This window comes from Oncorhynchus clarkii, chromosome 31, assembly GCF_045791955.1.
Source record: "Oncorhynchus clarkii lewisi isolate Uvic-CL-2024 chromosome 31, UVic_Ocla_1.0, whole genome shotgun sequence".
Lineage (NCBI taxonomy): Eukaryota > Metazoa > Chordata > Actinopteri > Salmoniformes > Salmonidae > Oncorhynchus > Oncorhynchus clarkii.
Window position 1 is genome coordinate 39,080,092 of NC_092177.1, and position 15,763 is coordinate 39,095,854.

Here is a 15,763-nt window from a genome sequence, read left to right on the forward strand (position 1 = left end):
AACAATATTAATCATTGAAAACGACAAAATTACCCAATGGATCTTTATAATATTCTGGTAATAAAGTGGGGGTGCAGAAACATATGTTTGCACCCCTATTTTGAAAGTGGTGATGCAGCGGCTTCTGTTTCCTCCGTTGCTCAGGCACCTATATGCACACGCACACTCGCACACAAAACAGAGACACAGAGATCTAACCAAAGGTCAGTTCAGCAGTGTTTGTTTCGCGTTGCCCTTGATCATGTCCTGGTACATCTGGTGTTTCCAAGAGCAGTGAAAGTAAGTTATTCTATTTTTGTATTGCTGTTCACATAGCATTTGTTATACAGTTGACACAAATTGGTCATTTGTATTGATCTACAAAGTATAGTGTGTAGGTCTACACAATTCAAAAACTACAAGGCTACTTGCCACATCACTTCTATGATGTATTGCCTACTGCAACACAATGTTTTTCAGTATGCTGTCATAGCCGTAATACGGCTGATTCAGTGTCTCTCTACAACCACTAGATGGTGATGTTGTAACAAATTCCATTGAGAATATAAACAAACATTCCCCTAACTCATCTGGGAATAATAAACCTCTGCACTAGAGTCTGATCCCAGAAAGAGGCAGTCTGACTCACCTATATCTCAGTCTCTTCAAACATCGATACCACCCTTGTATGTGCCTTGAGGTACTATTCTGGGACTACTGTTAATATGGATATCAAATGGACCTCAACCATCACATCATTTGCAATTTTTCATTTTCGATTTTGCCCTCTGGCAAGAGTGCTCCCTACAGACATTCACATTGAGACAGTGAACGTCAGTGAAGATCAGTCGTCACCTAGCCTAATCTATGTCCCCATTCTAACCCTCATTGGTTAGCTATATCATTCCAAGTCTTTGGGAAGTGAGGAATGTGTGTAAACTGAGCATTGTGACCTTCTGGCTCTAGAAGCTCTGCCTGGAGTAGCTGAAGTTCCCCCAGCCAGGGACAGGCCAATGAAAGGATGACTTGTGACTCTGTTAGCCAACCCAACTACCACTACCTACTTCCTGGCTTGCTCGCACACGCTTTTTCAGTTCTGTACACAAATGTTCTACAGGATTGAGGTCAGGGCTTTGTGATGGCCACTCCAATACCTTGACTTTGTTGTCCTTAAGCCATTTTGCCACAACTTTGGAAGTATGCTTGGGGTCATTGTCCATTTGGAAGACCATTTGCGACCAAGCTTTAACTTCCCGACTGATGTCTTGGAGATGTTGCTTCAATATATTCACATAATTTTCCTTCCTCATGAAGCCATCTATTTTGTGAAGTGTACCAGTCCCTCCTGCAGCAAAGCACCCCTACAACATGATGCTGCCACCCCTGTGCTTCACGGTTGGGATGGTGTTCTTCGGCTTGCAAGCCCCCCCCTTTTTCCTCCGAACATGATGGTCATTATGGCCAAACAGTTCTATTTTTGTTTCATCAGACCAGAGGACATTTCTCCAAAAAGTATGATCTTTGTCCCCATGTGCAGTTGCAAACCGAAGTCTGGCTTTTCTATGGCGGTTTTGGAGCAGTGGCTTCTTCCTTGCTGAGCAGCCTTACAGATTATGTCGATATAGGACTCGTTTTACAGTGGATCTAGATACATTTGTACCGGTTTCCTCCAGCATCTTCACAAGGTCCTTTGCTGCTGTTCTGGGATTGATTTGCACTTTTCGCACCAAAGTATGTTAATCTCTAGTAGACAGAACGCGTCTCCTTCCTGAGTGGTATGACGCCTGCGTGGTCCCATGGTGTTTATACTTGCGTACTATTGTTTGTACAGATGAACGTGGTACCTTCAGGCGTTTGGAAATTGCTCCCAAGGATGAACCAGACTTGTGGAGTTCTACAATTTTTTTTCTGAGGTCTTGGCTGATTTCTTTAGATTTTCCCATGATGTCAAGCAAAGAGGCACTGAGTTTGAAGGTAGGCCTTGAAATACATCCACAGGTACACCTCCAATTGACTCATTATGTCAATTAACCTATCAGAATCTTCTAAAACCATGTCATCATTTTCTGGAATTTTCCAAGCTGTTTAAAGGCACAGTCAACTTTGTTGTATGTAAACTTCTAACCCACTGGAATTGTGATACAGTGAAATCTGCCTGTAAACAATTGTTGGAAAAATGACTTATGTCATGCACAAATTAGATGTCCTAACCAACTTGCCCAAACTATAGTTTAACAAGACATTTGTGGAGTGGTTGAAAAACATGTTTTAATGACTCCAACATGTGTATGTAAACTTCTGACTTCAACTGTACATCTAAGTAGAGTTATTAAAGTGACTATGAATGGATAATAATAGTTTTTTTGTGGATGGCGTGGAGCTCCCTACCTGTTCCACTACAGCCCCGTTGATGAGAATGGGGACATGCTCGGTCTTCCTTTTCCTGTAGTCCCCAATCATCTCTTTTGTCTTGATCACGTTGAGGGAGAGGTTGTCCTGGCACCACATGGCCAGGTCGCTGACCTCCCTATAGGCTGTCTCATCGTTGTCGGAAATCAGGCCTACCACTGATGTCATCAGCAAACTAAATTGTGGTGTTGGAGTCGTGCCTGGCCGTGCAGTCATGAGTGAATAGGGAGTGCAGGAGGGGACTGAGCATGCACCCCTGAGGGGCCCCTATGTTGAGGATCAACGTGGCTGATGTGTTGTTACCTACCCACCTGGGGGCGGCCCGTCAGAAAGTCCAGGATCCAGTTGCAGAGGGAGATGTTTAGTCCCAGGGTCCTTAGCTTATTGATGACCTTTGAGGACACTATGGTGTTGATCGCTGAGCTGTAGTCAATGAATAGCATTCTCACATATGTGTTCCTTTTGTCCAGGTGGGAAAGGGCAGTGTGGAGTGCAATAGAGATTGCATCATCTGTGGATCTGTTAGGGCGGTATGCAAATTGGAGTGGGTCTAGGGTTTCTGGGATAATGGTGTTGATGTGAGCCATGACCAGCCTTTCAAAGCACTTCATGACTACAGACGTGAATGCTATGGGTCGGTAGTCATTTTGTCAGGTAAATAATGTATTGTGTCATTTGAGTAACTTTTATTGTAAATAAGAATATATTTTTCTAAACACTTCTACATTAATGTAGAGGCTATTGTACCGTGATTACATATAATCCTGAATGAATTGTGAATAATGATGAGCAAGAAAGTAACAGAAGGTGATACATTTGTTTACATCCCTGTAGTGAGCATTTCACCTTTGCCAAGATTATATATCCACCTGACTGGTGTGGCATATCAAGAAGATGATTAAACGGCATGATCATTACACAGGTGCACCTTGTGCTGGGGACAATAAAAGGCCACTCTAAATGTGCAGTTTTGTAACACAACACAAGGCCACAGATTCCTCAAGTTTTGACGGAGTGTGCATTGGCATGCTGACTGCAGAATTGTCCACCAGAGCTGTTGCCAGCAAATTGAATGTTCATTTCTCTACCATAAGTGCCTACAACATCATTTTAGAGAATTTGGCAGTACGTCCAACCGGCCTCACAACTGCAGACCACGTGTAACAACGCCAGCCCAGGACCTCCACATCCGGCTTCTTCACCAGGCAGGATTGCCACCTGGACAGCTGATGTTTGCACAACTGAAGAATTTCTGCGCAAACTGTCAGAAACCGTCTCAGAGAAGCTCACCTGCGTGCTCGTCATCCTCACCAGGGTCTTGACCCGACTGCAGTTCGGCATCGTAACTGACTTCAGTGGGCAAAATTCTCACCTTCGATGGAGAAGTGTGCTCTTCACAGATTAATCCTGGTTTAAACTGCACTGGGCAGATGACAGACCCCATAATGGTGATGTGCGGGCAAGCATTTTGCAGTTGTCAATGCTGTAAACAGAGTGCCCCCTAGTGGCGGTGGGGTTATGGTATGGGCAGGCATGAGCTACACACAACGAACACAATTAAATTTTTATCTAAGTCAATTTGACTGCACAGATAATGCACAGATACCCTGACGAGATTCTGAAGCCCATTGTTGTGCCATTCATCCGCCGCGTCATATTTCAGCATGATATTGAAAATGTACCAGATCTTCCATGGCCTGCAGGTGAGCAGGTGTGGGATGCTCTGGATCGACGTATGACTGTGTGTTCCAGTTCCTGCCAATATCCAGCAAATTCGCACAGCCATTGAAAAATAATGGGACAACATTCCACAGGCCTATATCAACAGCCTGATCAACTTTATGCGAAGGAGATGTGTCGCGCTGCATGAGGCAAAAGGCCCCTACCTTTTCTTTTAAAGGTATCTGTGACCAACGGATGCATATGTTTTTCCAGTCATGTGAAATCCCTAGATTAGGGTCTAATTGAATTATTTAAATGGACTGATTTCCTTATATGAACTGTAACTCAGTAAAATCGTTGAAAATGTTGCATGTTGCGTTTTTATATTTTTGTTCGGTGTAGTGTATATGGCTTGACCTGTCAAAACAAAACATCTGTAGAGATGGAGAGACACGAACACTTGACGCTCTAAATGTACACATCGCCTACGTAGTCACACACGCAGACACTGGCTCTATTTGTAGGTGTGATCAAGCAGCCATGTTTTACCTGAGTGTGTTGTGTTCTTACCCTACAGCTGATGATCTTTGGCTTCTTCCTGTGTCTGGATGCCTTCCTCTACGTGTTCACGCTGCTTCCCCTCCGGGTGCTGCTGGCCCTGCTACACCTCCTCACCCTGCCCTGCTGCAGCCTCGGGTGAGCCCCCCCCCCCCACACACACACACACACACACACACACACTCTGGGTCACGTTTCACTGGGTGCTCCGTACTGAACGTTGCATATAGAAATGCCGTGAATAGATGGGTATATAGGGCAATATAGATGGGTATATAGGGCAATATAGATGGGTATATAGGGCAATATAGATGGGTATATAGGGCAATATAGATGGGTATATAGGGCAATATAGATGGGTATATAGGGCAATATAGATGGGTATATAGGGCAATATAGATGGGTATATCTCACCTAGCTTTCCCAGAAAATAGACCTAGTTCCCCAAGTGAATTGCACTTGGGGCATAATCCTAACTTTGCTTGTGTCACTCAGACTTGAATGTAAATCACACCCTGATATCAGGTGAGATTTGCATGTAGTGTATCTAGTTAGAATTCGGCCCTTCAGAAGACGGATACATACGTAAGCTAGGTTTATGTATACTTTACAGTAAGTATTGTAATCACTCGGTGTGCCTGTGACTGGTCTGTACCAAGGTCCCTCTCTTCCCTTGCCTTCTTTCCCTGCAGGGCAAACGTATGCCCCTACTGCAATCGGAGCAGGTACGCTAGTCTCACGTCTGCCACAGCTTTATCATTTATATTAAATGTAGTTTCTCCATCTTGTTTGTCCTGACATGCAGCTTTGTGCTGTATTCTTCATGCTCCATGCTAAAGCCACTGAGGCGCCATTTTAGTGTTCACAAACAGGGCTGTGCTCGCCACGGCAACACTTATACAAAACTGTACGCTTTCCCTGCAAGGGCTCATATTAGAGGTCGACCGATTATGATTTTTCAACGCTGATACCGATACCGATTATTGGAGGACAAGAAAATCCGATACAGATTAATCAGACGATTTTTATATATATATATATATACACATTTTTGTAATAATGACAATTGCAACAATACTGAATGAACACTTTTTTATTTTAACTTAATATAATACATATGGGCTTTTGGATGGATGTTCTTAAGGTGATTCCACAGGTTGGTGGTATTTGTTGATTTAGCCGTTGCTGACCCCATGCTTACATCTTTATCACAAAGAAGACACCTTGCTTTCCCTGGTGCCAATTCCATGTAATAGTCCCACACTGGTGCTCTGCTTTTCTCTGCCATCTGTGAAACACACACACAGCTCTGAAGTGACAATGATACTGAAGAATCTGCTTAGGAGACAAACACTCTCAATTGTTTGAATAAAAATAGTTGAAGTTACCTGTGATGAATGTTGAAAACAAAAACTGTCATTTCTATATGCAGGAAATCCTATTTTAATAATGGACATGGTAAGAATTGATGACCAAAGTGCGAGTCATAATTCCCATGACACCTTCTAGCAAAATCTGAAAAGCGGTACCTTCATTCATTTATTCCATAGGATATTTTTAGATTCACTTAAAATAAGGTCTGTGTTTCGTGTAGGCTTACACCACCTTGCCAATTTTATAACGGTGTAGATATCCATAGGACAAGGTAACTCTGATCAATATTGGCTAAATATAAGCGAATAATTTTTTTGTAGAGTGGATTTATGAAAATATTTTGACAAACATTACCTTATCCTAGTGAGATTTACATGGGTATCAAAACTCTGAGGTGGTTTAAGCCTGCACGAAACACAGACCTTATTTTATGTAGATCAAGATATTCTCTATGAAAGACATGAACGGTAAAATAACAAAGGAACCCCTTTCAAGTTCAGCCGCAAGTTATTACAGGAATTATAACGCGTCGACTATTTCTCTCTAAACCATATACCTTTGACTATTACGAGCCTGCTCTTGCCTACCACCCCTTAGTCAGACTGCTCTATCAAATATCAAATCATAGACTTAACTATAATAAACACACAGAAATACGAGCCTTAGGTCAAATCCGGAAACTATCACCTCGAAAACATTTATTCCGTTCCGTATTTTATCTAACGGGTGGCATCCATGAGTCTAAATATTCCTGTTACATTGCACAACCTTCAATGTTATGTCATAATTACGTAAAATTCTGGCAAATTAGTTCGCAAAGAGCCAAACGGCCCAAACTGTTGCATATACCCTGACTCTGCGTGCAATGAACGCAAGAGAAGTGACACAATTTCACCTGGTTAATATTGCCTGCTGGATTTATTTTAGCTAAATATGCAGGTTTAAAAAATATTATACAAATTGATTTTAAGAAAGGCATTGATGTTTATGGTTAAGTACACGTTGGAGCAACGACAGTCGTTGATTGATTGTTTTTTATAAGAGAAGTTTAATGCTAGCTAGCAACTTACCTTGGCTTACTGCATTCGCATAACAGGCAGGCTCCTCGTGAGGCAGGTGGTTAGTGCGTTGGACTAGTTAACTGTAAGGTTGCAAGATTGAATCCCCCGAGCTGACAAGATAAAAATCTGTTGTTCTGCCTCGTTCCTAGGCCGTCATTGAAAATAAGAATGTGTTCTTAACTGACTTGCCTAGTTAAATAAAGATTAAATAAAGGTGTAAAAAAAAAAAATCGGTGCCCAAAAATACCAATTTCCGATTGTTATGAAAACTAAATCGGGCCCTAATTAATCGGCAATTCCGATTAATCGGTCGACCTCTAGCTCATATACATAGTGGACATGGTTTATTCAAGACTGGCCCGCCAAACTGATTTCCCACGGTATATCAAAGCTCCAGTCTTGTTGAAATGCTTTTAACATCAAATTACAACACACCAACAATGTGCAGTTCTCCCTACTACTTTGAGGACTCCTGCCTGACCAATCTCTCTCCAGAGTGTGTACGGTATGCATAATGTCAGAGTATGTAGGCCTAACTGAAGGGAAAGCAGTAGCAGATTTTTTTTTAAAATTTTTTTAGTGGAGGCCTGCAGCTTGCCTGTGGTAGTGGATGGGCGATAGCTGTGCGCTGCAGATGCCCAGTAAAAGACATCGCAGCGACAGATGGCTTGAGCTCGCTGCGCCTCGAGTTTCAGCAACCCCGCTCTCTCAATCCCCACACGAACACAGAAGCTGTAATCAGCCACTGTGACTGGCTACTAGCTCTACTGAGGTATTTTCTAGGTAAACATTTTTTATTTTTTTTTTATTTTTACTGATAAGTAATGTTTGACCACACCTCAAATGACACTCCAGAGTACAAGATGTGCTATTTTGAATTCCTTAGCTTGAAAACATTTCAATATACCTTATCCACTCTATACAGAAAATGAGTATGAATTGCAAAGGTCATTTGCCAAGTCCACTCCTATATCTTTGAGTGTCATTTTTCTGTTGTTGGTGTTTTGACCTTACCCTGTCATTTTTTTTGGAAGTCGTGTTAGGCCAAAGGTGATGTGTTGTAATATCAATAGATAAAACGATGTCTTCACTGACAAACAACTGTCGGCGCAGTCAATCTTTCAGATCTGAGATGCCCCAGGAGAGGCTTAGCAAAAACTCCACACCTCTGCTGATAACGCGTATCCCAGTACTTTGTCCTGAAAAACTGTTCCTCTCACACGGCACAGCTCAGCGCTGATTGCTGTGGCCTTTGTGAGAGTCGTTTGATGATGCAGCATGCCCTTTTTGTGTCTGTCTGCATGGCAGCGAAGCATGACTGACCTTTATACACACACACACACACACACACCTCTGTTGTTGGCCTGAGCTGCAGTTAGTCAGCTAGGGGGCTATCAGATTCATGGTGATGACTGGTGCCAGGGGAACAGGGTTACACAGGGCCTGGCATTCACTAACATACACGGGCAGGACAGAGAGTACACTCTCTCTCATTGTGCATTTGACTTTAATAGCCTAAGCAGTGTCATGTTATGGGTCATTCACTGGTCACTCCTCTGCAACGGTCCACTAGAATGTGCCAAAGTGCTGTGTCTGAGTGCGGCCAGTAGAGGGTGATAGAGCACCAGCAGTGAATTCTTCTTGTTTATGCCCCAGTATGAATTGGCATATAATATAGCATATGCTTCCTTCTTCCTCTCTTGGAGGTTATCACTGATCTCTAAATGATTGAATAAGTGAAAGAAAGATATTCCAGGCCCCCAGTATTTATCAAAAATCAACAGTGACCCTAAGTCCATCTTGCCATAACTTTTATGATAATGAAGATTATGACGCTGATGTTGTTTGCTTCCATTCATACTTCAATGCTCACTGCACACAATTTGGGAAGTAGATGAGACACCAGATTAAGCATTCTAATTTGCACTTTCTGAATTCAAGCCCCTCTCTCGCACCCCAGCGTCACTGCCACCTTCCCAAAATAACCTCCCGACAGACCGACTGAGCTATTGAGATGTTTGGCACCTCCTCTGCCAATCACCTTGTGAATGGTTATTCTAAGTCTTACCGCAGGCATTGAGAAATCTTAAAAGGTGATTTAAAAAAAAATATATATACATATATATTTCCCTCTCCCTTTTAGGAAGCTTTTTTGGCAACTTCTTCTTTAAGTTCACTAAGGTGAGGGTGTTGATGGATAGTCTTATTTGTGGGGTTTTATGTCGTTATTCAATCTATTGTTGATAGTGGATTCTTTAATATCGCAAAGTCGGCTCCATCCATTCGGGACCGGCTGCTGTTTGAATCAAACACGCGCTTGAAAGCGCTATCCAGAAATCCACCGTCTGCAATCGATTTGAAATCTGGCCTTAGTTTGAGTAATACGTAGTTAAGTGGTGGGCATGCAAAGCATTAAGGTACTAGTATGCAGTAGTTATACTGGCTTAGGTGTACGGTAGATCAGCCTATTTAGTAGCCTTTCACATAATAACTCCATGTCTTGACCTTCTACTCCCCAACAGAGACTCAACAGCCCTATGGATTTGTCAGTCTTCCCCTAGCATGCTCTCATGCTGGCGTGCCATTTAACTTTCGATTCTCCTATTGGTGTATTTATTTTTTTTACTTTTTATTTAACTAGGCAAGTCAGTTCAGAACAAATTCTTATTTTCAATGACCGCCTAGGAACAGTGGGTTAACTGCCTTGTTCAGGGACAGCACGACAGGACCTTGTCAGCTCGGGGATTCAAACTTTCAACCTTTCGATTACTAGCCCAACACTCTAACCACTAGGCCGCCCCGTGTAGCTTACATTACATATGTGTAAATGTAACAGATTTGGTTAGCTACTTCACCCCCCCCCCCCCCCAAAAGAAAATCATCATCGGTTGAATGTGTTCGATGCTCCAACCAAACCCGATCAACCAGAGTTCACAAAAGTTCATATTTATGCTGTTTATAACGAGCAGCATTAACATCAGCCAATAACAAATAGTCCCGGATGCTCAGAAGACCTGGACAGTCATTCTACTGGTGCCTTGACAACCCCTGTGGGTGTTAAACCATTTCGACACGGCACACATGACTCCTGTCCTGACATTGACCTTATAGCCTAATAGTGCATGAAGCTTACAGCCAACCAAGATCCCAATGTTCACTGTGTCGTATAACAGTGTTATCAAAAGCACTAGGCCTACTAAAGTGTGTGTGTGTGTGTGTGTGTGTGTGTGTGTGTACATGCGTACATATGTATGACTAGGCTCTGTGTGTGTGTACGTGTGCGTACAGTACTTGCAGATGTATGACTAGGCTGTTTGTGTGTGTACATGCAGATATGTGACTAGGCTGTGTGTGTGTACATGCAAATGTATGACTAGGCTGTGTGCGTGTGTGTGTGTGTGTGCGTACATTACCGGTCAAAAGTTTTAGAACACCTACTCATTCCAGGGTTTTCTTTATTTGTACTATTTTCTGCATTGTAGAATAATAGTGAAGACATAATTATGAAATAACACATACAGAATCATGTAGTAACCCAAAAAGTTTTTAACAAATCAAAATGTATTTTAGATTTGAGATTCTTCAAATAGCCACCCTTTGCCTTCATGCAGCATTGCACACACTTGGCATTATTTCAACAACATTTGAAGTTGGAAGTTTACATACACTTTGGCCAAATACATTTAAACTCAGTCTTTCACAATTCCTGACATTTAATCCTACTAAAAATTCCCTGTCTTAGGTCAGTTAGGATCACCACTTTATTTTAAGAATGTAACATGTCAGAATAATAGTAGAGTGATTTATTTCAGCTTTTATTTCTTTCATCACATTCCCATTGGGTCAGAAGTTTACATACACTCAATTAGTATTTGGTAGCATTGCCTTTAAATTGTTTAACTTGGGTCAAACGTCTCGGGTAGCCTTCCACAAGCTTCCCACAATAAGTTGGGTGAATGTTGGCACATTCCTCTTGACAGAGCTGGTGTAACTGAGTCAAGTTTGTAGGCCTCCTTGCTCGCACATGCTTTTTCAGTTCTGCCCACTAATTTTTTATAGGATTGAGGTAAGGGCTTTGTGATGGCCACTCCAATACCTTGACTTTGTTGTCCTTAAGCCATTTTCCTGACTGATGTCTTGAGATGTTGCTTCAATATATCCACATAATTTTCCTTCCACATGAAGCCATCTATTTTGTGAAGTGCACCAGTCCCTCCTGCAGCAAAGCACCACCACAACATGATGTTGCCACCCCCGTGCTTCACGGTTGGGATGGTGTTCTTTGGCTTGCAAGCCTCCCCCTTTTTCCTCCAAACATGATGATAGTCATTATGGCCAAACATTTCTATTTTTGTTTCATCAGACCAGAGGACATTTCTCCGAAAAGTATGATCTTTGTCCCCATGTGCAGTTGCAAACCGTAGTCTAGCTTTTTCTATGGCGGTTTTGGAGCAGTGGCTTCTTCCTTTCTGAGCGGCCTTTCAGGTTATGTGGATATAGGACTCGTTTTAGTGTGGATATAGATACTTTTGTACCTGTTTCCTCCAGAATCTTCACAAGGTCCTTTGCTGTTGTTCTGGGATTGATTTGCACTTTTTGTACCAAAGTACATTCATCTCTAGGAGACGGAACGCGTCTCCTTCCTGAGCGGTACCGCTGCGTGGTCCCATGGTGTTTATACTTGCGTACTATTGTTTGTACAGATGAACGTGGTGCCTTCAGGCATTTGGACATTGCTCCCAGACTTGTGGAGGTCTACAATTTCTTTTTCTGAAGTCTTGGCTGATTTCTTTAGATTTTCACATGATGTCAAACAACGAGGTAGGCCTTGAAATACATCCACAGATACACCTCCAATTGACTCAAATGATGTCAATTAGCCTATCAGAAGCTTCTAAAGCCATGACATCATTTTCTGGAATTTTCCAAGCTGTTTAAAGGCACAGTCAACTCAGTGTATGTAAACTTCTGACCCACTGGAATTGTGATACAGGGAAATAATCTGTCTGTAAACAATTGTTGGAAAAATTACTTGTGTCATGCACAACCGACTTGCCAAAACTATAGCTTAACAAGAAATTTGTGGAGTGGTTGAAAAATGAGTTTTAATGACTTCAACTGTGGCTTCATGAGGTAGTCATCTGGAATGCATTTCAATTAACAGGTGTGCCTGTTAATTGTTCATTTGTAGAATTTCTTTCCTTCTTAATGTGTTTGAGCCAATCAGTTGTGTGTGATAAGGTAGGGGTGGTATACAGAAGATGGCCCTATTTGGTAAAAGACCATGTCCATATTATGACAAGAACAGCTCAAATAAGCAAAGAGAAACGACAGTCCATTATTATTTTAAGACATGAAGGTCAGTCAATGCGGAACATTTCAAGAACTTTGAACGTTTCTTCAAGCTCAGTCACAAAAACCATCGAGCACTAAGATGAAACTGGCTCTCATGAGGACCGCCACAGGAATGGAAGACCCAGAGTTACCTCTGCTGCAGAGGATAAGTTCATTCGAGTTACCAGCCTCAGAAATTTCAGTCCAAATAAATACTTCAGAGTTCAAGTAACAGACACACCTCAATATTGACTGTTCAGAGGAGACTGCGTGAATCAGGCCTTCATTTCGACAACTAAAGGACACCAATAAGAAGAGAATTGCTTGGGCAAAGAAACACGAGCAATGAACATTAGACCGGTGTCCTTTGCTCTGGAGTCCAAAATGGAGATATGTGGCTCCATCCGCTGTGTCTTTTGTGAGACGTGGTGTGGGTGAACGGATGATCTCCGCATGTGTATTTCCCACCGGAAAGCATTAAGGAGGAGGTGTTATGGTGTGGAGGTGCTCTGCTGGTGACGCGGTCTGATTTAATGTATTTTAACCAGCATGGCATCCACAGCATTCTGCAGTGATACGCCATCCCATCTGGTTTACGCTTAGTGGGACGATCATTTGTTTTTCAACAGAACAATGACCCAACACACCTCCAGGCTGTGTAAGGGCTATTTGACCAAGAAGGAGAGCGATGGAGTGCTGCATCAGATGATCTGGCATCCACAGTCACCCGACCTCAACCCAATTGAGATTGTTTCGTTTGAGTCGTCCCACAGACTTAAGGAAAAGCAGCCAACAAGTGCTGAGCATTTGTGGGAGCGCCTTCACGACTGCTGGTAAAGCATTCCAGGTGAAGCTAGTTGAGAGAGTGCCCAGAGTGTGCAAAGCTGTCATCAAGGCAAAGGGTGGCTATTTGAAGAATCTCAAATATAACATGTATTTTGATGTAACACTTTTTTTTGGTTACTACATGATTCCATATGTGTTATTTCATCGTTTCGATGTCTTCACTATTATTCTACAATGTAGAAAATAGTAAAAATAAAGAAAAACCCTTGAATGAGTAGGTGTTCTAAAACGTTTGACCGGTAGTGTACATGCATACAGTACATGCAGATGTATGACTTGGCTGTGTGTGTGTACATGCAGATGTATGTCAAGGTTATATTTGTAACGTGTGTGTGTTCTGCCAGTGGCTCGCGCCTGCTGCAGCCGGCCCAGGTGTGTGACATCTTGAAGGGACTGATAATGGTGCTGTGCTACTCCATGATGCACTACGTGGACTACAGCATGATGTACCACCTGATCCGAGGACAGTCCGTCATCAAACTCTACATCATCTACAACATGCTGGAGGTACAATGGGTTGGATTCAGAGCTGTTGTAGGAATGTGATCTAAAGGTTCCCCTCTATATAGCTTCCACTGATCCAGTCACATTACGTCAGCGGGGAAGGCCTATGTCAAGGAAAATCTGTTGTTGGCTGAAGTATTTGATTAGGGCCTCGGGATACCCTGTTTCATCTGAAATGGAGCAGGTGATATGTTATTAGGGGGAAAAAGGAGTTGTAGCTGGCGTAAAAAGATGCCTGAGTGGAGTTCCTGCTTTCAGCGGGAAAGGACGCTAGGTTGAATTAGCTGTATCCCTGAACCGGATGTATCCGGTTGTTGGTAACTCCGCTAAGGGTGTGCCGATATAAACCATACAATTTTTTTTGTTGTTGTCATAGACTCAAGTCACGTAAGTCAAGACTGTTCTCTCTGCTACCGCACGGCAAGCGGTACTGGAGCGCCAAGTCTAGGTCCAAAATGCTCCTTGACAGAATGACTATTTACATTTGACCCCCTCCCCCTTTGTTTTTACACTGCTGCTACTCACTCTTTATCATCTATGCATAGTCACTTTACCCCTACCTACATGTACAAATTACCTTGACTAACTTGTACCCCCGCACATTTACTCAGTACCGGTACCCCCTTCATATATCCTCTTTATTGTTATTTAATTATGTGTTTATTTTTACATTAATTTTAATTAGTACATTTATTTTCTTAACTTGTTTCTTAACTTATTTCTTGAACTGCACTGTTGGTTGAGGGCATGTAAGTAAGCATTTCACCATTTATCAGTCCCTTCAAGATGTCCCACAACACCTGTTGCATTCGACACATGTGACATTAAATTTGATTTGAGAAGTGACACACAGTCAAGCGCTGGTAATCTGTCATAGTCTATCACCCGTTGTATCACTTACGAGGTCGCAGGTCACATCATTAACCCATGCTGAACTTGACTTGAACTACTTACCGTCCCTGTTTAGGTAGCCGACAGGCTGTTCTCGTCGTTTGGCCAAGACATCCTTGACGCTCTCTACTGGACGGCCACAGAGCCCAAAGAGAGGAAGAGAGACAGCATAGGGGTCATCCCCCACTTCCTCATGGCTGTATTCTACGTCTGTATCCTTCATGGAGAACTAGGAAATGCACACAGGAAGAACTCTACTGTAGGAATTTGTGACACCTCAACTTCCATCACCTTACGGGCGTCACTTTTTTTAGTTAGTGTTGTTTTTTTTGACGATGTGTCAGTAATGTGAGTCCTCACACGCTCTCACTCAACACCCAGCCCTTTACTGCAGCGGATGCTGTTGTCACCATGTTCAGTGTTTTCCTGAGCCTCTGTCTCCAGTCCTGCATGCCATCCTCATCATGGTCCAGGCGTCAACGCTCAACGTGGCTTTCAACTCCCACAATAAGTCCCTGCTCACCATCATGATGTCCAACAACGTGAGTGTGCACACACTCGGACACACACACACACACACACACACACACACGTAATCGTAAAATGTAGAGGACACTCAAATATATTGTCCTGTATTTTCCTGCATGTACAGTTTGTGGAGATCAAAGGAAGTGTGTTCAAGAAGTTTGAGAAGAACAACCTCTTTCAGATGTCCAACAGTGGTAAGTTACTGCCATAGGCATTACACTGTACATTTTAAATTGTGATATGGACATTTTATTTTTAACACCATTTCTCTGATTCAAAACGCTCTACATGTTATACAGTCTTTTTCTATGCGATGGGTTAAGCCTTCTCTCTCTCTCTCTCTCTTTCTCGTCCTTTTTGAAGCGGCAATCGGAGCTGTTTATTCAGCTTTGATAACACGAAAGAAATGCGCCATAGATTTAAATGCATTCTGAACTCTTCCTCTTTGTGCCTGCAGGCTGCATGTTTTCATCTTTGTTGCTGTCATTCTGCAGGAATGCAAGGACCCGAAAATAAGCTTTAATCATTTCCTATTTCCCCCCTCTTGCAATTTGCTTGCGTCTTTGAAGATCCAGTCTGTTTAGCAAGTTACACTTACTTCCAAACCACACAGGGTT

The 15,763-nt window shown here is 42.5% G+C and overlaps 1 protein-coding gene across 4 annotated transcripts in view; it reads left to right on the plus strand.

Moving 5' to 3' along the window:
• LOC139390723 (transmembrane anterior posterior transformation protein 1 homolog) overlaps nucleotides 1-15,763 on the plus strand; it is a 35,962-nt gene that overhangs the window by 9,344 nt on the left and 10,855 nt on the right. For 2 of the 4 annotated variants that reach the window (XM_071138044.1, XM_071138045.1), the window contains 5 exons: nucleotides 4,628-4,746; nucleotides 13,568-13,730; nucleotides 14,695-14,830; nucleotides 15,063-15,160; nucleotides 15,271-15,340. In XM_071138044.1, the coding sequence (XP_070994145.1) occupies nucleotides 4,628-4,746; nucleotides 13,568-13,730; nucleotides 14,695-14,830; nucleotides 15,063-15,160; nucleotides 15,271-15,340 (586 nt within the window). Of the gene's footprint in view, nucleotides 1-4,627; nucleotides 4,747-5,300; nucleotides 5,334-13,567; nucleotides 13,731-14,694; nucleotides 14,831-15,062; nucleotides 15,161-15,270; nucleotides 15,341-15,763 lie in introns of all 4 variants that reach the window. The other 2 variants (XM_071138042.1, XM_071138046.1) reach the window with 2 other exon arrangements.